Raw genomic sequence first — 25,385 nt, 5'->3', positions numbered from 1 at the left:
GAAATCTTGCTTTGATTGGTGAAGTGGCGAGGGGCGAGGCTCTCTGATGGAAGAGGTATCTATCATGATGACTCAGCCAGTCCGACACGTATCCAGTGACAGAGAAGGATAAGATCATCAAGTGATGTTTTTGGTGGAGGGGAGGGAGGATTTCAGTTCGAACGACGCTTTCAGGCCTCACGAGGCAGACGTGACGTTCCTGCCCACGCCGCGCTCTCGAGCGGCGCCAACCAAACCACCTGCCATCTCTTCCAGCTGCCACCCTTTCAAATACTCGCAAGGCTGCCCACGGATCTAATACATGCCTTCAGTCTTTTCTCCCATTTCTCTCATTTGAAAATATTTATTTTTTTTAGAAAAAAAGCCAAAGTCCAAAGATCATACTACGAGTAATAATACTGCTCACGTTTTCCATGTGTGCATGCTCTCACACACCCGGGGGGAGGGGGGGAAGGAGAAGGAGAGAGAGAGAGAGATGAAACGGGGTGGGGCTCCATGCTGTGTACGTCCATGGTGGAAGGAACCAGGGGTTGGAGATGCATGCATCCGTGAAGGAAGCGCATTTGGTTGTTCGAGGAAAAAGAAGTAAGAATTAATACTCGAACCAAGCTTGACAATTAGGGCCCTGCTAAAGTATGATGAGGAGAAAAAATTCATATGTTAATTAAAATAAATGTGATTACGAGTCCAACAAATGTGACAGGGGGGAAATATTTTCGTGGATAAATACCATGCATCATTCATTAAATGGAGCAAAAGGTGTGGTGCTGGGTAAGACAGTGAGATTAAGTATTCTTGCTTTACGCACACCTATTTGATGCCTCCATTTCTAGAATATAGAAGGAGCTTTTTTTTTCCGAATTTTCCTTTGTATGATCCGTGGCATTAGATCAAGACAATTATTAGCAAACACTGAAGCTACTAGATTTAACTCTAATGGCTAAGTTGCATGCTTCTACATGTGGGGCTTGTTAAAATCATCAATGAAAAATATAATTTATTTTAATATATATATTAAAATATAATTTATATATACATACGTAGATACACACACAATATATATATATATATATACACACACACACATACGTACGTATGTATGGAGATGATTTTTCTTCTTCTTCCTCCTCAATCCCTCTTCTTCTTCGTGGAGGGGGAACCTCGGAATCCATAAACTAAAACCACAACCACTAAGATCAACAAGAGATTCTTCTTCTTCCTGCGTCTTCTTCGATACATGGAGGGAGAACCTTAGAATCCATGTAATGAAACCACAACCACTAAAATCAGCAAGAGAAAGATAGAGAAGGTGAGAAAAGGACTGAAACGGAGTTAGGATCGCATATTAGACAGTTGCAAAATTGACAGGGAAGTCAGTGCAATGGTTTCCTTCGCAATAGATCATGCGTGCAGCAAAGAAGCCTTCAAAGGAAAAAGCCGAACAAATGATATTACGATGGTAAGGGTGATGAGCAGAATAACCTTTCCCTAGAACCCATGAGATTACGGTGATGGAGTCGCCCTTAAGCACGATTCTTGGCGCCTGCGTGATATTGATCGCAGCCAATTCGTACCTTCATGGTCACATCCATAGAGGTTGTCTTCAGAGGACAAACCTAGCTTCTCGTTGTCCCACAAGGCTTACTTGGTTAGTGAGAAGGTGAATGGTTAGAGCCGTGAGATCAAGATCTGATGACCACAATAATTATATTCTGAAGGTTGAGTTACGTCATGATGTTTGCAAACTTTTCTATAAACAAAAGAGGAAAGGATCACCAGCATTATAGCTACCAATAGATCCAAATTCTTGAATGCAGCATCCAAGAATCATAACTAGAACATCTAGTTGCTAAGCTAGGACATTTAAAACTCGAGCCTAGAACCTTTGGTTGCTAAACGGAGGTGTATGACCACCAGGGATGGACCCAACTTCATAAATAAAATTTATTAACATAGTTCAACAGAAAATATATAAGTTTGTTTACTTATAGACAATATCAATATAATTTTAATACACTATTTTTTTTTGTTTATTATATTTTGAGATTTAAGCCAAACATGAGCAAGTTGTGTCCAGTTCATTTGGCTTGTTTAGTGATAGTGCAGGCAGAATTTAATCTAAGTTTCTAGCTAAGTAAAGTTATTCATGAACAACTTATTCATAGGACAATCCTAGCATGAAATTTTAAAGACGGGGCCTAAGGCCGCTAGTTAACCTCTTGTATTTGGCTTCGCTCTCTGGGCTCTGCCGATTCTAGCTCAAAGATATATATGTTTGCATTGACCTTGAGCATAACTTTGGTGATTTTTAAAATCCCTTGGTACTCCATTTTTTATCAACTATACTCTTGTTGGCTTTCACTCTTAAGGCTCCTTTTTTTCCCACTCTCAAGGCTCTTTAAGGAATGGAATAGCATAAGAAGGCTAGTTTTAGTCGTTGTTTAATTTGATTCATTAATTCAAAGTTCTAAGGCCAAATTAGTTTTTATTTGATAACCAGTGCAATTACTAGATGTCATTCTAACGGTTGACTTACATGAAGTTTGATAATATTTTTTAATGATAGAATTTTATTCATAAAGAGATTTAGCAATTTTTTTTTTTTCTTCAATCTATCATATTTTGAGCTTTAACAAGCTAAAATGCATGTTTAGCTTGTTTACTAGTCAAACAAACCATATTCAAGACAGATTTCTAGTCAAAGGAAGTTCCTCATGAACAACTCATTCATCAAACAAAATTGGCATAGCATTTTGAGGGTCGGTCCTGAGGCCCCGATATGCAATCTTACTTGCTCTCTACTTTCCAATCTTTACTAGCTTTATTGACTACAAAAAAGCAAACAAAATGTTTATATGTATGGGCCCAAGCATAACCATAGCGATTTAAAATAATCTTTAAAAGTACTCCATCTTTTATCATGTAGACTCTCTTGGTTGGGATTTTACTGTCATGAAAGAAAATCAACACAATTATACTAGCTAAATGTAAGGTAGTATGTGATCTAAGTCATTAGATTAAAATCTAATGGCTAGAATAGCTATATATATCTAGTAAATTCACAAATTAACAACCAAAAAGAAAAACCTTAATTTCAAAGCTAGCTAGGGTTGGGTATTATGAATTCTTTTCCTCTATTTGCTTTGTTTAGGGCTATACTTTTTGAAAATATAGGGATATAAGGTGTGCTTCCTCAGTGCTATACAATCTACCGCGATCTCTCTTTCCTTCTAAATATGTCAACCCATTCTTTCATACCGGTGCAGCCCAATCCTATATTATGTATATCCAGATCATTAAAGTTATCTTTCGCTCAATTTGTTATTAATTGATGCTACCTCTATCTCTTTGCTAAAGACTTCATTTCTTATTCTATCTTTTCTTATATTACGATATATCCATCTCAACATTCTTATTTTAGCTACACTCATCTTGTATATATTATTTTCTAACTATCTAATATATTATACCTTACAACATAGCTGGTGTTTATCTAATACTTATCAAAATTAGCATATTTTAGCACATGCCTCTTCACACAAATTTTCTAATATTATTTAGCTAAAATATTTATTTATAATTAAGTAATTTTAACATAATATAGTTATCATATTTGTTTCTTATTTATTATATAATGAGTTGAAGATAAGCATAATTCGGAAGGATCATCAAACTGGATGACTATTTGACCAGCATGGATAGGTTTGTATTTAATCCAGAAATAAGATCTGCTATATTCATAACTCAACCACAAAATCAAATTTTTGAAAGCTATAATCTTTGTATCTAGCATCATTTTTCAACATGTCAGTAGTCAAAATAAAGCTCCTAATTGTTACCATAATAGTGCACCATGTGCAAATTGTGTGACATATGCACTTGTTGGAGGGTTATAATGACGATTGGGTCTCAAAAAGGATTGGTCAAATTTATTTTTAAAATAATTTTTTTACTAAAAATAATTTGACCAAGGATATTTCTCAAGCAAAAAAAATTAAACGAAGCAATTATAAAAAAAGTTGATATAAGAGTTGGGATCTAACTTCAAGAGTGTTATAATTTTTCATGATTATTTTTTAGTAATCATGTCTATTTAGAAAGTTATAACTTATTTTAACAATTAGAGGAGTTCCATCCTAAATTGTGCAATGACAGACTTGGTCATTAGTTTAAATAAAGGTCCAGCAACTTAGTTTTGATAATCTTTAATAAAAAAGATACCTAAATCCTACTTTCTCTAAGTATAACATCTATTATTCTTCTATTGTAGATATTCTAGTTGAGTAAGATGAAGGAGTTCTTTCGTTCTTCCTGATCATATCAGAACAAGTTGAATTTAGATAGATTTTTAACCAAATAAGCTACTAAATGGGTAACTTATTCACTAAGAACCGTAGTGTGCAATTCCACGGGTGGTGCCCAAGGCCTCAATATACCCTTTTATATTTGTCTTTCATATCTGATCTTCATTGATATCATCGATCTAAAAGAATAAAAAATAAAACACCTTTATCTATGCAGGCCCCAAGCATCTAGCAATTTGAAACAATCTCTAAAGATGCCCCATATTTTATCAATTATAGTACTCTCTTTGTTTTATTCTTATGTTTAGCATAGAGAGAAAAACAATAAAGTGCATTAAGTCCTAATTTTTGTGTGATCCTAGTCTTTAGACTAGGATCTAACAGTAGATGAGTTACCATTTAGTAAACTTTGAAGCCAATAAATTGTATTCTAATCACTAAGTTGCATGCTTCTTTTATAAGATTTTGCTAACATTATTCAATAAAATATATAATTTTACCGATAAAGATCCTAGTGCCATATTTGTTTTCTATTTATTAAATGTTGAGTTTTAAGGATCTAAAGATGAGCAAGCTATTTCTATTGTTTATTTTCCTAGTTTACTAATTAAGAAAGCTGGATTTCAACTAGATTTGTTACCAAATAGAGCTGTTCATGAGCAACTCATTTGCTAAAAAACCCTAGCATAAAATTTTGAAAGTGGAGTCAAGGACCTCTTGCTAATCCCTTTTGTTTGTCCTTATTGTTCAGTCTTATTAATGTTATGAACCATAAACATAGCAAAAAAAAAAAAAAAAGAAAAGAAAACATGTATCTGCATGGGCCTCAAGCACAACCCTAGTGATTCAAGACAACCTCCGAAGATACTCCATCTTTTATTGACTATCCTCTCTCAATTCAATTCATACTCTCTTAAGAGAAAGAATGAGTTAAGTATCAAATCTTTGTGTGATTAGATAAGATCAAGATCTAACAATTGCTAGAGTCACAATTTACTAAGCACTGAAGTTAAAAGATTTTATTTTAATGGATGTTGAACACTAATAATACTATTTAATAACAATATGATTTTATTATAAACAATCCAAATGCAATACAAAGATCATGTTTATTTTTTGCTTATTATAATTTGAGTTGTAATGAGCTAATGATGAGCAAGCTATGCCTAATATGTATTCTAGATGTTTGCTTACTATGCAAGTTGGATTGTTGCTGGATTAATTTGTCACTCAACAAAGCTCCATGAATAACTCATTCACTAGACAACCCTAATAAAAAAATGTCTAAGATGGGGCCCAAGGCCTCCAAACAACCTCTTATATTTATCTCTATTCTCCAGTATTGACCATCATTATTGACTTTGAAAGGGTAAAAGGAAAATACATGTATAAATGTGAGCCCCAAGCAGAACTCTAGCATGCTAAAGATGAGCAAGCTATGCCTACCACATGCTCGATCAAGCTAAATTTGTTGCTAAGAAAAACTGCTCAAGAACAACTCATTCCCTAAACAACCCTAGCATGAAATTCTGAAAGTGGGGCCCAAACCCTCCATATAACCTTTAATATATCAGTTTCTACTTTCTGGTCTTCGCTGATGCAACTGATCCTGAAGAAGTAAAATAGAGCACACATGTATGTGTATGGGGCCCAAGCATAACCCTAGCGTTTCGAAATAATCTCTGAAAATACTCTATGTATCTTTCATCAGATATACTTTCTGGATTGAATTCTCTCTCTTAAGTGATAAAAAGGACAAATACACTAGTTAAAAGTAATTTTTAGTTCTTATATGTTTTACACCGTTAGATGAGGATCTAACTATTGGAATAATTACCATTGAATAACCATGTTTATTCTAATAGTTAAGTTGCTTGCTTCTTTTATAATGTTTGCTAATAATAATTAGTAAAACTACTATATTAAATATGTATAATTTTAGCATCATATAATTCATATTTTTGTTTATTATATTTTGATGTCAATAAGATAAACAAGAGTAAACTATATCTACTTATGTGAAAATTGAGCTAGCTAAATTTAAACTTGATTTTTGATTGAATGAAGCCACTCATGAACAGCTCATCCAACAAATAGCCCTAACATGAATTCTATAAGGATGGGGTCACAAGACATTAGTACACCTTTTTATATTTGTTTGTAGAGCTGTCAATGGACCGGATTCAGATCCGAGATCCGGAGGTATTTACCCGACGGATCCGGATCTGATATTAGTATTGGACCCATTTATCCAGATCCGGATCCGATAAACCATCATGTAAACGAATAGGGTCTGGATATTTAATACCCAGACCCGATAGATCCGAGATCCAAATAATATATATATATATATATATATATTATAATTATATATTGTTATTATAATTGTATGTTGTTATTATAATTGTATGTTGTTATATTTTTGGATGCTTTAATTGGAGTTTTACTTGTTGAATTTGAATAATTTTTATATTTTTATTTGTATGATCATATGATTATATAATTTTTAAGTATTTTTCTAGGTTATTGTATAATTTTTAGATTTTTTTTTAAAATTTTAAATATGAGTTTCGGATCTCGAAATCGGAGCCGAATATCCAGGATCCATTAGGATTCGGATTTGGTACTTCAAAGCTAGACCCGTCGGATATTTGGGTCCGAATTCAGTATCAGTAACTAAGATCGGGTTCGAATCTGGATATTCAGATTCTGACCCGAACCCATTCCGTTGACTGATCTATTTGTTTGAGCTTTCCTGCCTCCACGATTATACAATCTAACAGAGGAAAGACAATATATATATATATATATATATATATATATATATAGTGGGCCTCAACGCATCAGAGTAATTCAAATTTCAAAAACAATCCCTCGAGAAACATGCGTCATTATTAACAATTGCATCCTCTTGCACCAATTTTTATCATTGAAAGAGAGAACAATTGAAGTGCACCAATTTATGGAAAGCATATCTCAATCTATTTATATAAATAATAAAAAAAATCAAATAATCAGAATTAGAATGATTCATCCCTCTTCCCATATGCATTGCACGTGCCTTAGATTTTGTGTAACATGATGGTATTCAATGCACCTCATCTTTTTTTCAATCTCTTAACCAAATTTTTACAGACAAATGCAGTAGCACCTCTCACAATAGTCATGCATTTATTAATCCCCTCTCAATCAGGACAAAGTGGGGGGTCATTCAAGAGAGAATCAGAGCTGTCCGTATGGGAGGCGGGATTAGGTTTCCGTTACTTCCTCACACATCCCATGGGCCCCAAGACCGTCATCCATTCCATGGGGAAGGATGGGAACGCTGCGGGGGGCGCCCCGTACGAGGACTCGCTTAGCCCGATCCGACGGCTTAGAACAGCCGAGGTTAGAGTACGATTAGATCACAACCGACCAACCAACTACCGGAATGAAGAGCGAGAAAAGACGCCAGTGGACACGTGCCAGATAGTTATCGACTGAACCCATCTGCTAGCTTGCAACCAGCCACTCCACGCTCTCATGATGACGTGGCTTGTGAAAAGTGGACACTTGTTAAAAGTATGCCAGTTGGCATGGGCAACCCAGGGGAGAACGCTGTGTGTGCTGTTTGGGAGCGGATAGTGGATTCAGAGTGCAGTGGGCGCGTCCGACGTGGCCGACAGGTGGGATACCGCTGTCGGCGGTCGGATTGGGGTGTGGATGGGCGATTGTCAGCCGTCGATCTACCGTGACGTAAGACAAGGCTTTCGTCGTGCTCCTATAAGTGCACGGAGAGAAGAGAGAGAAACAGAGCTTACAGGGAGAGAGGGGGGAGAGAGACAGGCGAGAGGGAGAAGAGAGAGGCGTTTCGGGTTCGAGGAGGGGAGCTTCGAGCTTTCCGTCCTTTGGATCGCTCCCATCAAGAGAGACAGGAGAGGACTCGGAGATCGACTGGGCGGCTTCGTTTGCTGAGCCGGCGTCGATTTCGAGGGGTATTTTTCTGATTTTCTCTCTGTTTTATGTTTTTCTCTCGTTATCTTCATCTTTTTATCGAGTTTTCTTGGGGGATGGAGGTGTTTCACCGTTTCTTGGTCCATGGAGTTTCGAGACTTCCTGAGGATCAGACAGAACGAAAAAAAGTTTTTTTTTTTTTAATCGTTTTTACTTCTGTTTATGAGTTTTCGTGGGGATGCAGATGTTTCACCGTTTATTTGTCGAATGGATTTCGAGACTTCCTGAGGATATGAAGGAAAAAAAAAAAAGTTGATTTTGCATCGGTTTCTTCTTCTTTTCTTTATTGAAATTTCTTCGGGGATGGAGGTGTTTCGTTTTCTGTTTCTTTGTTAAAAGCGTCTCAAGTTTTGCTGTAGATCGAGAGAAAAGAAAACGTTGGGTTTTCATGGTTTTTTTTTTTTTTTTTTTTTTAAGTTTGGTAGGTGAGAATTTTGGGAGGAGTGGGTGGGGAGATTGAAATAAAAATCGATGTTTGTTTCGCTTTTATTGGTTTGGAGATTGGAAATGGTATCGTTTTCTTCCTTCATTTTTCTGGACTTGGTGTACGGTTGGGCAAGGGTCTTGTTTTTGGTGTAGATTAGAATAATGTTTTGTTTTTTTTAAACAGTGTCCAAAGAATAAAGATCGAAGTTTGATTGGAGATTCGTGGATTATTGTTCTGTTTTCCTTTTTTTTCTTCTTTACATTCCGAAAGATCCCGTGAATGTTTGGTTAAAAATTCTTTTCCTCTCTCTTTCTCTGTGCTTTAATGGATGGCAACGAGAACCAGATTCTTCTCTGGCTCACAGGACGAGGCCACCTTTCCCTTTTCCTCGTTTTTTTGCCTTTCCCTTTTTTTTTTTTCCTTACTCTTTATAGATATTTGTCTTGTTTCTGGTCTCAGTTTCCTCTCTTAAATCGATCTCAGATGATCGCGCTGGCTACCAGCTTCTCAGCAGCTGAGCCAAAAAAAGAAATCCCGGTTTCCATCTCCAAGAGATAGAAAAACATCTCCTTTGGACTAAAAATAGGTAAAGATAAAAGGTGCTCTCTCTTATTACTCCCCACCGGGCATCTCGCCTTTTACTTCGCTTTCCCCTTCACTCCCCCATTCGCGTGTTCTTTAAAACATTTGAATGCAGATATATTGATTAAAACCGATCCCAGAATGCCATAAATTCTCTCCTTTATTGCCTCCTCTATCACCAGATTCATCTCTGCGTGGCCTCGACTTAGAACTTGAAGGAGAAGAAAGAGAAGATCTGATCGTTTGATTGATGTGGGTGGGGGTGGATCAGATATGGACAAGGAAAGATCTCCGGATTTGATGTTGCGAGGCAGAAGCTCGGCGAGTCGTCGTTTCTCGCCCGCAAGGCGACACCCAATGCACTCCTCCTCTCCCATCGGTACTTTGTTGCTTACCATCTTTAACTCTGTTCCCTTAAACCCCCAAAATACCCTTCTTCCCTTCCTTAATTTATACTTCCACTGAGGAAAGTTTGTTCTTTTGTTCTTTTTCCCCGTCCTTTCTCCATTCAAATAAAGCCAAGAAAGCTTTTTGGTTTTATACAGTGAATTCCTTGTCCTTTTGTGTACTCTGTTTTTTCCTGAAGAAAAATGGATCTTTTTGGTAGAATTTTGAATTTAAGTTGTTAGAGTTGAGCTTGCTCTGTTTTTGTTTTGCAGTTTATAACGGCAGTGATGGTGGAGATAGGGAGAGATATGGGAATGTGTCATCGAGTTGGAAAAAGGAGAAGGTCAGGGGCTCGAGGTCGCGCAACAATGAGGCAGAAGGCAAGGTGGGTGGTGGTGGGTCGGAGGGGGATCCTTTTCGTCCACCACTTACCACCACCACCACCAACAACGTGACTACTCGGAAGAGAGTTAGGCTCCATGGAAAGGTTGGAATTTTCCCCTTCTGATGGCATTCTGACCAATTTTATGTGCATATATATTCTTTTTGTCATTGATGCAAAAGATGAGGAGCCCATCTATACATTTAGTTGCTAATGATTACAAGTTTTTTATGTTTTAGACATCAGAGGATTGCGATGCTGTGGATCCTGCATCAGTGCCTAGAAAATTACGGTCAGGTATAAGGAAATGGAAAGATGCTTCCCAACATTCAATTACGTCGACATTTTAAGAGAAATTTGATTCCAAGTATAACGCAGTCCCCTCCACCATGTATCGAATTTAGTGGTGTTATGAACTGAATGTTTCTTCGGTGGGCTTAGTTATAAGGTGGTTAGGGAGACATTATTGCAATAGTTTCAATCCAAAGGAATCTTTACTTCTTTGGAGAGGATTGACATAAACAGAGCTAGTAATGAGATATTAAATCTGTTAGTAACAACTGTGGTGTTATTAATGCTGATATTTAGGGGTTATGCATGCTGCCTTTCTTAGTTTTTACGGAGATATGTTTTTTTTTTTTTCATGTATTTCAAACTATTTTGCGGCACATGCAGACACTGTGCAGTTGAAGACTGTTATTTAAGTTTGTCTTGCAAAATCTTGGATCACAATCGAGACCTCTTATGACATATGGACATCAGTATGTTTATACTTCATTGTTCTTTTCTGCTTCAGCTATAAACAAACGCAGCAACCAATCGGCATCTCCACCATTGCCAGATACAAGGAAGAAACGCCATCGTACCTCTAACGATACCCAGCTGCCCAATGATGTGAATAAGTCCGAACAAACTATGGTTGGTCATGCACTTTTTTCACCATTTTATTACCTTTCCAGGTTTATGTATTGCAATTTATCTACTCTTGGATTTTTTTTCTTAAAATAGTCAACTAACTCAATGACCAAAGATGAGGAGGAGGTTGCTGAGACTTTGTTTGCATTGGCCAATATGATGCCTACTTTCGAGCCAGTTGAGGACAAGGAAGACCAAAAAGCATCAGAAGATATGTCAAACATAAATGCTACCAATGCTTCTCATTCGGAAGGTTCAGTTCACCCCCACCCCACACACAACCCCCCCCACAACAACCCCGATGAAGATTTCTTTAGGTTGCTAAAAATGTTTAGCATTCTTTCTATTTTTTCTATTATATTCAAGGAACTTAGTTTTTGATTTAGCAGCTTCAAAAGAAGAGGATGCAAATAATTCACAGCCATGTGTTGCTAATGAAGTGATAAATCTTGCTTCGTGTTTGGAGGAATCTATTAGTGAAACTGCAAAGGCTGAACCTGCTTTGGAGCATCCTGTCACCGTCACAGGAAGCCCAGCTATTGAGCAAGAACCAAACAAAGCTGATAAATCTCATGTTCATGCAACTCTTCTTTTGTCTAAAATAGAGCATGCAGAGAGCACATCTTCGATGAACACTGCTAATCAATTAAAATCTTCTGGAGCTTCATCTCAGTATTACTCTGGAAATGGGTAGGTAAATTTTATACCATACCATGCTTTACTAGGCCTAGCTATTGGACCGGTAGTCCTTCATTCCAGATGCTACTTTCCTCATTTTCCTTACTGGTGGATTTACTTGCAGATCGCTTCAACCAACACAAAATGATGCCCTTCCAGCTCTTCCTATGCAAAAACCAGATATTGTGCTTTGGCCAGTAATGCTTCTTTATCTGAAATTGATGATAATTTGTATTAAATTTCTCTATGACTTGTGAAATGATTTATTCATGTTTTTTTTCTTTTTCTCAGTTTGGATACACTGGATCTGCTGCACTGAAACATGAACTGCAGCCAAATAAGCAGAGAACTGACACTGGTTTAAATGTTGGGCATCGGGAAGGTATCAATTTTGTACCAGGAAAAAGACAATTCATACATAAAAAACACAATGAACTGCCTGTGTGTTGCTTCATGTCTCCTCTGACCATAGTTTAATTTATTTGCTTTATCAGAAACTGATCGTTCAGTGTGTCCTGGTTTGCCTAGTAGTACACAAGTGCCTCTGACAATGTAATTCCGCAAACCTTAGTTTTTTGCTCTCAATGTGGAACTCCTTGTGCACACTTTTCTCAGAATGGTAGGTTCTGTCATTGTCCATTGTCTAATAATTCAAATATAATTTCCCAGGTTGTCTACAAGTAAAACTGCAGCTTGGCCCGGATCTGCTACTAGTAATGTTGGACTCAATTCAACTGGAAATGGTCTTCCTACTGAAGAGGTGATATGTGCCTCTTTTGCACCATGTTTTTTTCTTTTTATCTCTAAAACTTTCAAAGGGAAGAAATGTATATGAGAGAGAGAGAGAGAGAAGCTCCTCTTGTGAACCCCAGCCTTTTTATTTTCATGGAAATATGGTGATGTTTCAAATTCTTGTGCTTTGTAGTTAGAGGTCTCTTTTGACCCTTGGCTTTGTAGGTCTTTCTTGCATGCAAAAATCAGGTCATATCGCATTTCTTAAGGTGCCATTAGCTTTATAGTCATCTTAAGTCACAAATGCTACATTCACATGGAAGTTGAGGATGTGCACCTTCTCATAATAGATGGCATACCTTATACCAAGGCATGTGTCCATCGCATGACAGATGGACCCCAGATAGATTTACAAATCGATGTCACTATCTGTTAGCATAATTATAATGTTATTGCATCATTGTCTTTTAGCTATAACAGCATCTAGTTAGATACTTCGGTTGTCATATTCTGAACTTAAAGACATCAGACATAACATGTGTATCAGTTTTTCTCTTTGAGTTGCTGTCTATTGTTTCATATGGATAGAAAACTGTTAATCTAAAATGACCCATGTCACTGTTCCTTCTGATGCTTGGTTGCATTTAATAGATCTCTCTTTTGACTTTATCAGAAAATTCACCTTTCTTTATATCCTTGTTCACCATGCAGCGTCCGGCAATGCCTCTTAATGTAATGTGGTTACGGAAAAGGTGCGCTACTCATGTATACTTAACCCATCTCATCCGGCGCCCTCAGAACATGGAGAGGAAGAGTTCACTGTCTGTCCCACCTAACCAGTCAAAATCCAAGGAGGGATCAAATATGGGGGCACCAGCGGCTAACGAGACAGCAGGGCTAAGAAATGGGCTGAACTGCATGGCTTCTGCTGGAACTAATGGTTCCTTGATGGAGAGGAATGTACATGAAGCCAGAATGCAAATGTTACATAGTGAAAGACTTCTCCGAGCTCAGCAGGCTGCCACATTATCTGAAACCTATGCTCCACAGAAGCAGGTAATAAGTAGTGTGATTGTCTTTCTATCCTCATTTACTTATAGTTGATTTTCTTATTGCTGATTTGGTATCATCCTGGCATCTTTTCATCAGACTTGTGATATTCTATCCTTGTCGGCTGGTGGTGAAAGCAGTAATCCCGGAAGTCGGGTCAAGTTATCCGGGCAGCCTCATTATCCTTTCATGCATCCACAGGCCTCACACCATTCTGTCATGCCCTTTGGTTTCCCTCATGTTCCTCACATGACACCTTATCCAGAAAAGCTCTCAGCTGCAGCTGCTCAACAGGTGCACTCTGGTCATTTTTTCTGTTGAATTCATCACAGTTTGGTGACTACTTATTTGCTTTTGGTTGTATCTGTTCTTAATTTTAACATCATCTCTATTACATAAGGTGCAAATGGCCAATTGGATGTCTGTAGCCATGAGGCCCTCCATGAATATGCTCTCCCTGTTAAAAATTCCCTCTCTGAGGACACCTTTCAAGATAAGGATAGAGTAAGATGACACATAATAATGAAAGATGAGTGCATGTATCAGCTTACTTGGATTTTTTTTTTAAAAGAAATAAAAGGGAAATACCTTATGATAAAACTTCTTGAAGGAATCACCACCATCAATCATGGCACCTAAACCTTGAACATGTCACGTGCATGGCATGTGCTGAGTACGAGTAAATAGAATCCATAATTTAGAGTTTCCTCTAGATGCTGCTTTGAGTGTTTGGATACCTTGGTGGTGAAGCATATGCATTTGCAATGATCGATTATAATATCATCTAATGATGATAGAAATTCTTAGAAAGGATTTGATGACACCCTTCATGCATGGGAAGCATAGTGCACTGTCCAAATCATCTGATTCCACAGCAAATATGATGGGGCTCATTGCTTGTCTTGTTATGCTTCTTATTAAATAATTTAGCATGACATGTTGAAACTGCTTTGTTTTTATATGGTTGCAGTTGCAGCTACCACAGTACATGGGCAGCACATTCTATGGGCCACAGATGGTCCATGCAGGAGGCACAAGGCTCCCACAACAACAACATCAACAGCCCATATGGCCCACCTATTTGGCCCACTATAGGCCCCCAATGGGTGTCCCAGTGCGGCAGAATGGGAGGCTACATGACATGTCCCGCCAGCCGCGCGCCCGTCCTCCGGCTTCGGCAGCCATCTCTCCTTCCCCTGCTATAGTGGCGCATACTGGAGCCTATCACCCAATTAACCCCCCACAACAACAACACCTTCATGTTAATCCCTCATTGTCATCATCATCTCGGACATGGCATCACCTCAATAGTTTCCTCGATAATGGTGGATTCCTTCCTGAAGTTACATCGCCGTTGCAGCTGCTTTGCAATGCGCAACGCTCCTAAAGACTTGCATTTGTTCATCTGTGGATCATACTTGTTGCTATATTTCACCACCATTTCCCCAGCCTTGAGATGGTCATTCTGTAGACCTGGCTGCTTGAGATAATTGTGGAGTGCTCAGTTAAGCACCTTGGGAGTATGGTGCATGGCTGAGTACACCGGATGCATCGAACTGGCTGCTAGCTGAGGCACAGCTGCACTTTTGCATGGTATAGTGGAATTTTCAGTATCATTTTATAGCATAGATTAGGTAAGAGAAAAGAATCAGTGTGGTCGTTGCTGTGTAATTTAGTTTGAAATTTAGAATGTCTGTACTTTGTGATAGGTTCTATTGGATAAATAAGACAGGTAAGTAAGAACAATCTTCAGTTTTGAGATGTAGTGTGATGATGCCATGGCAACAAAGTTCAAAGCTATTGACAGTAAATGCCGTATTCAATGGCCATGGTTGTTGGAGTTTTTGCGCTTCCTGAACTCCCATTGTCCTTTGCCTTCTCTCTAGCGGTGAAGCAAGAGGTTGAATAAAGGAAGGCACGCCCGGTCTTCGTCTATTTCTATTTTAGGGGCCTGCTTTTTAGTCTTGGTGCTGACTTCATTTGGCCCTTTCAGGGAAAACTTATCAAATGATTCCAATCTCTTCAACTGAAGAGCATAGAAAGCCAAAAACTACTATGTGCAATAAGAATAGAATTAACCTTGGGCCTCTTCCTACTTAGAAATTTCCATTCTCTGGAACGTAAAAAAGCCGAACTGAAGTGCATCGAAGGTAAACGATAAGAGTTTTTATCAAAGTTAACGTTGAAGCCTTACATTAATTCCAAATGATAGAGAATTTTTATACGTTTGTTTTCAAAGAATTAGAACGGTGAGGTCTGATAGGCTCCATTTTGATATGTGCCGACTTGAAGAGAGCCGGGCGTTGTTCATTGGGTAGGCAGATAAAATACTCCAGAGACAAAACCCCTCCTACCAGAGGAGGAAAAAGGTTGTTCACCAGGTAGGGAAGCGAAAGACTAAATACAGTGCTTCTTCACTGGTAATAAGAGGAACGAAAGACTAAATACAAAGCAAATCCATAATATAACATAGATATGCATGCTTCCTACTGCGTAGGGAAGCGAAGAAACACTGCAGAGATCAAACATGGTCCATCATAATGGGGTTCTTTGGCCAAACACAAGCAGTTTGATTTGTTTGGGATAATTAAATATCCCAACAGCAGTTCTATAGGAATTAATTCAGTGGTTCTTCCAGGCATCAACACTTTTTTTTTTTTCCTTTTTGCATATGTGTGTCTGTGTGCATCTCAGAGAGAGAGAGAGAGCACTTCACAAAGGTTTGACAACTGAATACAGATAAATATCAACCATGAAGCACCAAGTCAAGAGTTTGATGGCTATGTTCATGCATTTTATGGCTCTATACCAGTAACAAAAGTGCTAACACATGCAAAGAAGAAATTAAGGCAACCTTGACGAGTACAGCTTTCGTGATAACATTCAGGTGAGGTCAACACAAGGAAAGAACACGAATTTATTGATTACAGATTACCAAAATGGAATCATGACCAAGATCAGACTTATAATCCTTTTGAATGGAGGAGCTGCCTCCAGGACCTTATCCGTGATTATCTTTAACTTCAAATGGATGGTCAAACGGCAACTTTCTTTGAAGTCACTGAGTTGACAATTGTGGCAAACTCTGGTCCCTGCAGAGCCAACAAAAACAGCAATACTTATGTTCAGCTTGTTGTTAAACCAACTAAAAAAATATGGCGCACATGTTTGCTGCAAGTTAAACTCACTCATTATAAATTATAAATGCATAAAATCATTATAAAAAATCAAAAAATCACTCATTATACATTATAAAAATCAGCAACAATTATGATACTACAAAACCAGTAGAAAGCTTTAAGCCAGTGCAGGCATGAGCTTACAACTTTGTGCGGGACCCAAAAACAAATCCTTGCGTCAACTGGCACCTCAATGCTCACCCTTAAAATTTAAAGTGATGAGAATGGAGAGCAAACCTACTGCTTACACTGTATTTTCGGAAGGTTGAAATGAGGGAGAAATCTCCCATTGTGTTTACCTACTGCTTACAATGTTGCTTGCTTGGCTATAGATAAGGGAGAATGTGCCCTTTTAGATGGCCCCTCCGATATGCAGTTGTTTTTTTTCACAATAATAATCAAACTTAGAATATTTGTTTCTTAAGGAAAAGGCAATCAAACAATCCTACAGCTTTTAGTGCATAACTTATATATGATAGGTACTTCAAACTTTTTAAAATAATGTCCATATTTGTTTTTATCGTTATATACACAATTAAGAAACAAGGTTATTAAACTAATCTTAAGAAAGGGATTTCATCAACTCAACATTTCTCAGTATACAGAAAAGAACAGCAATTAGCTTATTGTTTTATATAGCTTATTATTTTGTCTAATAGATCATTCCATGTTAGCAATGATACTAACGGTATCTGAAACAAAATCAAAAATCCATTTTGAGGCATTTTTTAATGAGTCCTGGTGTGAGCTATGTTGGCTCGTTTACATCAAAACAGACCAGGGACCTACAAAATAATTATCTTATATCATGTTCAATTGCAAGAAATGAAAAAACAGATCCATCTCTTAACAGACAGGCGTACAAATTATATACGACTAGATGAACGTAAGGGTTTGGTACAAGTAGGATCCCTCATAGAGGAATTTACTTTTCATTATTTAGAAATACAATGAAAATTCAAGGAGAGAGAACCAAGGAGGAAACAAGTGATTAAAATCTTCTTTGTGAATCGCAGCAGTGCCCGATGAGCATACCTTTAAAGATGCACCTCCAACAAGAAATCCATCAATATCTTCCTGCTTGGCAAGTTCTGAACAATTGCTCCCATTCACAGAACCTGTAAAACAGAGCATCAATCAACTCTATATCTTTATGAGCAAATAAAATTAGAAAGCACCCAAACATTGAATACAAAACTGTCATTACATACAGTAAGATTACTAAAGCCTAGGAGATGAAGCTACAGGTCAGCATACATGCAAATTCCTCCTGGTATCATACCATAAGGATACCTATAGCCACCAGTTAATTAAATAGGTTGACATGCAATATACAGTAATCAAATATGAGGAGAATAAGTTCGTATATTAGTTTCTGCTAGACATGAAAAGACAGGTGCACAACGAGTTGCCAACACTAAGGAATTGTTCATAAGCAAAGTTTTGTCACTCAATTGTCTAGGGAATATCAAGTTAAACTCCAGCAGAAATCATTCTGCATATGCTCACATAACAGAATATAATGATAAGACATTTCTTGGAACCAAGTGTCACATTTTCTTCCTGAACATCTCTTATGAACCTCACTGAAGAGAGAGAAAGAAAATTAAGAATAGTTAGTAAGAGAAGAAAATTAAGAGGTGGATACACTAACAAGGGTTTTTGCCCGGCACACAAAAACAAAAAAAAGAGGGGGTGGGGTTTGGGGGGGGAGGGTGGTTGTGCAAGAGAGGAAGGAAGAAGAGAAGAAAAGAAAGAAGCTGAATAATCACATCCCATTGGAGTGCTAATAAGGTATTACATAAACTTTGGTGTCCGTATGTCAAGAACTCATATTGCCGAAGAAACTTCATTGGTTTTTCTTCATTTACTTCTCTTTCTGCACAAATAACATGTGGGGGGACAATCACAATTTTTCCTTAGAAAGTGCAGAGTTTATGTTTCTACTCTAGAAAATCACAAACTTACCAACAAATAAAATTTATCAAACTGCTAACCAAGGATTCAAGTGCTGAGTACTGTTGCATGCCATGCCAACAGGGTGTTTGCAGTGGGAAAACGTGTGCCAGGCTCAGGAACTGACTGAACCCAGGATGTTTGTATTACAGAGTAGTAGAGTACTGATGCACAAAGATCTGGCTCGGGTCAATATGGCTCAGTACTGGGCCATTTTTCTTTCAAAAAAGAAAAAAAAAACACCCTTTTTGGGGGCATCACTGGCATACCCACAGCACTGGAACTTGAATTCTTACAACCAACACATAACAACCACCACCTCACTGATCAAATCACTAAAACTGCAAAATGACTAAAGTTCCTTGACCAAGGTTACTAAGACAAAATGTGACACATTTTGGAACCTAATTATATCATCTCATAGTAATAGATTTGTAGATAAGGTGTATAAGGAAAACTCTGTGGCAATGGACAAATTTACAGTTGCAGACAATTACCTCCATAGATAATACGAGTACTAGATGCAACCTCAGCTGAAATGTTCTTCTTGAGCCAATCACGAACAGCAACATGCACCTCCTGAGCCTGTTCAGGAGTAGCCACTTTTCCAGTGCCAATAGCCCATACAGGCTCATATGCAATTACAACATTTTCCCAGCTTGTAATACTATCTGAACGAAATAATGAATGAGAAGACCTATCAGAAATTATAAGTCCTATTCTTCTGCAGCAACATGTACAAAGTTGTGACATAAAAAACTTAACATCATAGTTAACCCTAAATATGAATGCTTCATGAATGGGGATTCACAAAGATGGCCACATATAGTTGAGATATGTGTTGATGGTTATAGTTATAAAAATGCTGAATGCACAGCAAACAACTTACCTGCAAAAGCCTGCATCTGCTGAAAACAGACCTCAAAGGTTTTTCCTGCTTCTCTTTCTTCTAACTTCTCTCCTATACATGCAATAACCTTAAGATTCTGGCTCAGGGCATATGCGGCCTTTTTCCCAATAAACTGAAAGTAAAAAAAGTGCTTTTATCTATTACAAACTTAAGTCAGACAAGTGAATATTAAATCCCTGACCTTGTTTCACGAAATACATGACAAGGATTATCGACTAGTTGATATGTCAAAAGCATTTAGGTATTAATTCTCTAAGTGGAACCTGGTCATCTTCACCAATAATATGTCTCCGCTCAGAATGCCCAAGAATAACCCACTTGCACCCCATATCTATCAGTTGCTCTGCACTGTACATAGTGAATTGAAAATTAGCAACTGCATGATGGCATATTGAAAATTAGCAAGTGCTTGATGGCATAGCTACATGACCCAAGAAATTATTTTGTTAAAAAGATCAGAAGAAAACAAGAAAATGGCTCCCAGCAGATTAGAGAAAGTCAATATTAGCTGTGTCAATGGATAAAGATATCTTAAACTAGTACATAATGCACAGAAATGCTTCCTCTTGCATTCTAATCTCCATTATCATAATGCATGGCCAGATGAGCTCAAGGTAAAGGTAATATCAAAAGATGTGTGTTTATGTCTGCTGATAGTTTAATGCTAATGAGTAGCAAGGCACAAATTTATGTCTTTGAGAACTCTCAGGAAATTTAACTTTTCAGGTGGATGTGATAAGAAAATCCAGTTAAGTCATCCGCACAACATTTTAACCAAACTTTCCTGGTAACAGAGCTTTGATCCTCATATCACCACTCAAGACAGGTACAGACTGTCTCATACTCCAAATTGCTTCCATGCTCAGTTGTTGCAAACCCGATGTATGTGAAATGGACAAAGCATAGTGGAAATTTATTAATGCCATCCGAGAGAACTTGGTGCAGATCTTTATTTATTCATTGAAAAATAGAAGCGAAGCTCCAGTTATATTTAGGAATAATCATCAGTTATCCATTAATGCTAGTAAGGCTGCAAGTGCATTGCATAATCCCTGCATGCATGCAAGGACATAAAGAATATAAGAAAAATAATTTTAGCATTAAGATGTATCAAAAATATTGTTATATTGCATTACAGTTACTTTTTCTTTGAATTATAATGATATTTTTAAGGGATGCACATCAATGGAATGACAATCATGTTTTGAAAAAAAGAAACAAGGGGACCAAAAAAATGCCAAACAAGCCCTAAGATTCAAAAAGTTAAAACATAGGAAGTCAGCGATGCTGAATGAGCCATGGAAACAAGTTTATGCTGTTTCCACAGAAAAAAGAAACATATGGAGAAAGCACAGGTTTCCAGTGGCCATGACCTTATTTCTCCTGTGAATGCTCCACCTTTTCCAACCCAACAATTCTGAGCAGAAATATCAATACGATCTGTCAATGAATTGTTCACCTGGTCAATGTAGATAAATGGTGGTGCTACGGCCACATCTGCATTTATCAACATGAAAAAAGAAGTCAGGAGACCTTACAGAATTAAATGAATAGATGCTCGCCAAAAACAAGTTATGTTAGAGTAAACATTCATAAATTTATGCAAATTAAGAATTTATTAGTTTTAGGAGAGTTCGCATGCAATATATTAGATTTTAGATGTACCAATCACAGAGCTACCATAATATGTATGATCAAAATAGCATTTCAAGTAATGCGGTGTGAGTCCACTGCAAGCATGGCGTTCAGCCTCTGAGATCTTAACCAAGATATCAACGTGTATTGGTATCAAGCAATTCATTGATACAATAATTGGCTTATTAAAAATCACACTCTTGCTCTATTAACATTTTTATATTTAAGTTATTATACATCGGCCAAGATATTGAGATGTATTTCAGTGAATTTAAAATTCTTCAGCCTTCCATTTTAACTGAGATAAACTGACATATGTCGGTTCATCTTCAATTAGACACATGCCAAGATAACTGAGATTTCTAAGATTAAAAGCTTTTATTTTAAATAAAAGGCCTGCTCCATTGTAGTTGCATGTTGAAGCAACATAAAGAAAGTAAAGAGAAACAAATCAGCTTACCAACATCATTTTCCATTTTAGCATCATTTAGGTCAGCAACAAGTTTGCTAATAGAGTCCTTCATTCCATTCTAATGAGAAAAAGGAAAAACAAAAACAAATTAGGTGAAATAGTAAATTTACAAATAATATCTTGTCAATGAACACAAACTCCAGTTCAAAAGAAGTTAATCTTGGAAAAAACTGAGGAGAAATGAAAGTCAAATTTCAAAATTTATCGAAGTCAAGGTAACATGAATTATAGAGAGTAATTTATATAGCTCCAAACATCATGAAGTGAGAGGAGAACTTTGAAGTCACATATATGTAAGCACATGATTCAAGATTAGGTAGAATGGTAGCAAAATACCATGATACCTTTCTACAAACAAATGAATAAGAAACAGAACATGATATTTGATAAATCATACAAGTTCAACTCTTATACATTATGCATATTACTCTAGGAAGCAATGTACTAGGTCATGCTACTAAATCACTCTATTCATATATGGTTCAGAAAAATTTACAAGAATTACTTTTATGGCTATGGCTAATGCTCTGAACTCTGAACTCTGAAGTCTAAAGTATAATAAAAGATTTAAAGAAGCTTATCGCAAGAATATATGCAGTCCTTGATAGAAACTAACATGAGTAGAACCATAAGCCACATACAAATAGTCAGAATAGAATTACTCAGACAATTATCAGTCAGAACACTTGGTCCTTTCTCCATGAGGATCTTGCTGTCAAATTTACATGTCCTCCAGATGGTAGTTTCATTCCAAAGAGATTTTTGTGTGCATATGAAGAGTTGCATCATTGCATGTTCCTCTTACTCAGCTTTCCCATCCTCACATATCCCAGAGATAGAATTGCAAAAAACTGTGATTTCATATACCTTGATGGTGAGCTCTCGATATAACTAATTTCTGCATCTAACAATAAATTGAAGTTGAGCAAAGCATAAACAAATGCCTCTTTACCAGCAAAAACTATTATGTGATTTTGAATACGAGTTAGCTTCCTACATAAATTTCCCAAGTCCATCACTACTGCCCTTGTCATGCGTGCATGCACCAGTAGTGCCAAACTGATCTCATCATGCCAGGTATGGATAGCACATGTCAAAGCTCTTTTTCTGTGGTACAAATTCTGTTAAATAAACAATCACTTTCCTCTTTTCTACTTACATGAGATCAAATTTCTAATGATCAATTAGCTGCTGGCACGATTGGCTCCCAATAAAAGGAAAAAGAAAGGAAAAAAAAAAGAAATAGAATATAACAAGAATTTATACTTACGCATTTCCAGTTTCCTCCAACAAAAAACTGCAAGCACCAGAAAAGCAAAGTATTAGAAACAAAAAAAGATTATCGGGATTTAAATTTCTTGTGAAAATAGTTGTGTTCATATATGATGTAAAACAATAAAAATTTAGATAATTCCTCTTAAAATATAAGAAAACATGAAAAGAAATAAACTTCATCAATCATATATCCAGTCATGTCACCACAAGCAGGAACTTAAGCATACTACTAAGTACTAATGTTAGTATTATTTATCAGAAGAAGTATTTTTTAATTACATTAATTGTAGTATAATTCTGGAATTCATCTAAGAAAGTTATTTCCAATATTCCAAGAACCTTGGAATTACAGGATCCCAGTCTTTCCAACTCCTCCATAATCCTCTGGCCTCCTCATTTAGTGGCCAAGCATCTAATCAAGTCATAAAATGGCTTGCCTTATCACAATATGACTTTTTCATATCAAATGTTACAATTGAATTATCCCAATCTCCCCAACTCCTCCATCTTCTAGCTTCTGGCCTCCTCCTATAGCGGCCAACCATCTAATCAAGTTACCAGGTGTCTTGCTTTATCACGATATAAAGATTTCATATGAACTGTTACTACCTGACAATACTTGGCACTTAAAGCCATTGACATGGTACAAATCGGTTGTACCTTGGTGAAGCGAACCCATCCGCAAGTATCACAAAACATCAATGCACATCCTTATGGTTTTTGATTAATAAACCACCACGCTTGGTGATATTCTATCAGCATGATCAAGTCCTTATTAATAGATTCCAGTGTCAATATAATACTGACCACGTATTGCTCAGAGGTTTGTTGTTTAAAATCCACATTATTTTTTTAATAAATCTGAAACAGCCAAAGTTGTTCCTCTATTCGCATAGAGACATATTCATTAAATACATAAATCCAGAACCAAACTCCATGAAGATATTACATACTTTCGAAATAAGAAAGAAAGGTCTTTATATTACAGTCCAATATACTCTACCCTCCAAAACAGTCTAAAATTTAGAATCTTAGATATAGTAGAGAATCTATCAGATCCATTAACTTATTACAGTCTTTGCTTAAAACAACCACCACTATAATCGTTCTCCCAAACTAATAAACAAACTCAAACGATAAAGACTGCAAAGACTGCTTAGACTACTGCCAATCTAAATCAACCATGAAAGCTAAAAAATTAGGGATTTGCTAACAGTACATATGAAACGTTTCACTTAAATCATTAAAAATAAATCAGATGTAAATCTGATCCGGTTCAAAGATTATAACTTTTGCCAAAACAAATGCCAACAGAAGACCAAAAGGGTAAAAAATCAAAATAAGAAGGGATAAGGAAACACCTTTCCGGTTCCGGCCATGGCGACGACTCCTCTGGGAGCCCTTCGAGTAGAGAAGGGGCGGCGTTGAGAGCTAGCGTCATGGAAGAAGAGAATGGAGGACAAGGAAGGGGCACGCTCGCGCGCAACGGCGAGCCCCGAGAACTGAGGTACCAGAGATGACGCCGCCGCCATTGCCTTCGTCCCTTGCTCTACCTCCTCTCCCTCCCTCCCTCTCTTTCTCTATCTCTCGACCACACCAACCACCGCGAAGCGAAAAAAAAAAAGATATTATCTTTTTTACTTTTTTCTCCTTCGCCTCCCGCTCTATTTATTTCTACACACAGATTTTTCGGAATTTGGAGCGACGAGAGAAAGTGCTAAATTTATCGGATCACATCGGAGGCTGCCTTCATTGGACACGGATTTTGGAGAATCCGGCAAGTTGCGAGACGAGGAATGATATGAGTCGCCGATTCTAGCGAGACGAAAGGTTTCTTTTCCGCGTGGCAGAGAATCATTGGCCCAAGTATCTCGCCCTGTCAGCAGTTTGGGCCCTGTGCATAGCCGTGTGTGTAAAATGCGGTGCGCTAGGACATTTTCGCTGCTTGATGGGGATGGCACAGCGAACAGCGGCAGCTCTTCATGGGACCGGCCTCTATATGCCACGTGGAAGAAGGTGATTGGCGGCATTCACGTGGCTGACCCAATAATCCTGTGCGAGTGGCTGGAAACCGGTGTGATGCGGAGTTTGGACGATCGGGCCCCACAGCGTTTTCCTCGATCAGCAGAGAAGCTGTTCGCTGTTTCGGGTAGTTGCGGCCGTGGAAGTTTGGTGGGAAGAGGAATTTCGTCGCAGGCGGATTGAATTTTTATTGTGGGAAAAGATTGAGAGACATGAAACGGAACCCTAGAAAGGCGCCCATTAGTCATCATGCAGGCTAGTGGCTTTTCTGAGATCATAACGACTACATACGGGAATAATGTTGCGAGTTACAAGTTGGGTTTCATTTGCGTGTATTCGTAAATGGGGATTACGTCGTGCAATGACCTCGTAACAAAAAAAAAAAAAAGGCACAAAAACGACCATTAGGGAGACACGACGATCAATGAGACAATGAGTAAGATTTTAAATCTGCGGTCCGTTCGAGCCTACATCACTTCATTGGGC

At 37.5% G+C, this 25,385-nt stretch overlaps 2 protein-coding genes across 4 annotated transcripts; one reads left to right on the top strand and one right to left on the bottom strand.

Annotated features, from left to right (window-relative positions):
* The first annotated feature begins 8,095 nt into the window (after positions 1-8,095).
* LOC105055050 (uncharacterized) lies at positions 8,096-15,261 on the top strand. 3 transcript variants are annotated; one of them, XM_029267594.2, is made up of 15 exons: positions 8,096-8,278; positions 9,208-9,310; positions 9,489-9,685; positions 9,966-10,180; positions 10,315-10,372; positions 10,872-10,993; positions 11,084-11,243; positions 11,380-11,680; positions 11,793-11,865; positions 11,960-12,050; positions 12,163-12,220; positions 12,338-12,428; positions 13,112-13,456; positions 13,550-13,744; positions 14,421-15,261. In XM_029267594.2, the coding sequence occupies exons 3-15, from the start codon at positions 9,580-9,582 to the stop codon at positions 14,835-14,837; spliced, it is 2,232 nt and encodes a 743-aa protein (XP_029123427.1). In that variant the 5' UTR covers positions 8,096-8,278; positions 9,208-9,310; positions 9,489-9,579; the 3' UTR covers positions 14,838-15,261. The 3 variants fall into 3 exon arrangements, with proteins under 3 accessions (XP_029123427.1, XP_010935052.1, XP_029123426.1); XM_010936750.4 differs by having other exon boundaries at positions 11,084-11,307; positions 11,468-11,680; XM_029267593.2 differs by having other exon boundaries at positions 8,103-8,278; positions 9,184-9,310.
* Positions 15,262-16,222: 961 nt separating this feature from the next.
* Positions 16,223-24,492, bottom strand: LOC105055051 (triosephosphate isomerase, chloroplastic). Its single transcript, XM_010936751.4, has 9 exons — positions 24,239-24,492; positions 22,873-22,899; positions 21,591-21,660; positions 20,869-20,992; positions 19,759-19,843; positions 19,475-19,607; positions 19,083-19,256; positions 17,665-17,747; positions 16,223-16,542 (listed from the first exon to the last, which is right to left on the bottom strand). Exons 1-9 carry the CDS (start codon positions 24,407-24,409, stop codon positions 16,486-16,488), a joined length of 924 nt encoding a protein of 307 aa, XP_010935053.1. The 5' UTR covers positions 24,410-24,492; the 3' UTR covers positions 16,223-16,485.
* Between the last annotated feature and the right edge of the window lie 893 nt (positions 24,493-25,385).

The sequence above is a fragment of the Elaeis guineensis genome, chromosome 12 (genome assembly GCF_000442705.2).
Source record: "Elaeis guineensis isolate ETL-2024a chromosome 12, EG11, whole genome shotgun sequence".
Taxonomy (NCBI): domain Eukaryota; kingdom Viridiplantae; phylum Streptophyta; class Magnoliopsida; order Arecales; family Arecaceae; genus Elaeis; species Elaeis guineensis.
The sequence above is the reverse complement of the archived record's forward strand: the minus strand, read 5'-3'. Positions and strand labels throughout refer to the sequence as shown.

Bases quoted from the DNA above. Each gene is read 5' to 3' on its own strand.
- LOC105055050 (XM_029267594.2), top strand. From the start codon at position 9,580: ATGGACAAGGAAAGATCTCCGGATTTGATGTTGCGAGGCAGAAGCTCG. The intron at 10,994-11,083 runs GTTGGTCATGCA...TTCTTAAAATAG, and splicing joins ATAAGTCCGAACAAACTATG to TCAACTAACTCAATGACCAA. The intron at 11,244-11,379 runs GTTCAGTTCACC...TTGATTTAGCAG, and splicing joins CAATGCTTCTCATTCGGAAG to CTTCAAAAGAAGAGGATGCA.
- LOC105055051 (XM_010936751.4), bottom strand. From the start codon at position 24,409: ATGGCGGCGGCGTCATCTCTGGTACCTCAGTTCTCGGGGCTCGCCGTT. The intron at 21,661-22,872 runs GTAAGTATAAAT...TTTTCTCATTAG, and splicing joins TTGGAGGAAACTGGAAATGC to AATGGAATGAAGGACTCTAT. The intron at 19,257-19,474 runs GTAAGTTGTTTG...TATTTCGTTCAG, and splicing joins GCAGATGCAGGCTTTTGCAG to ATAGTATTACAAGCTGGGAA.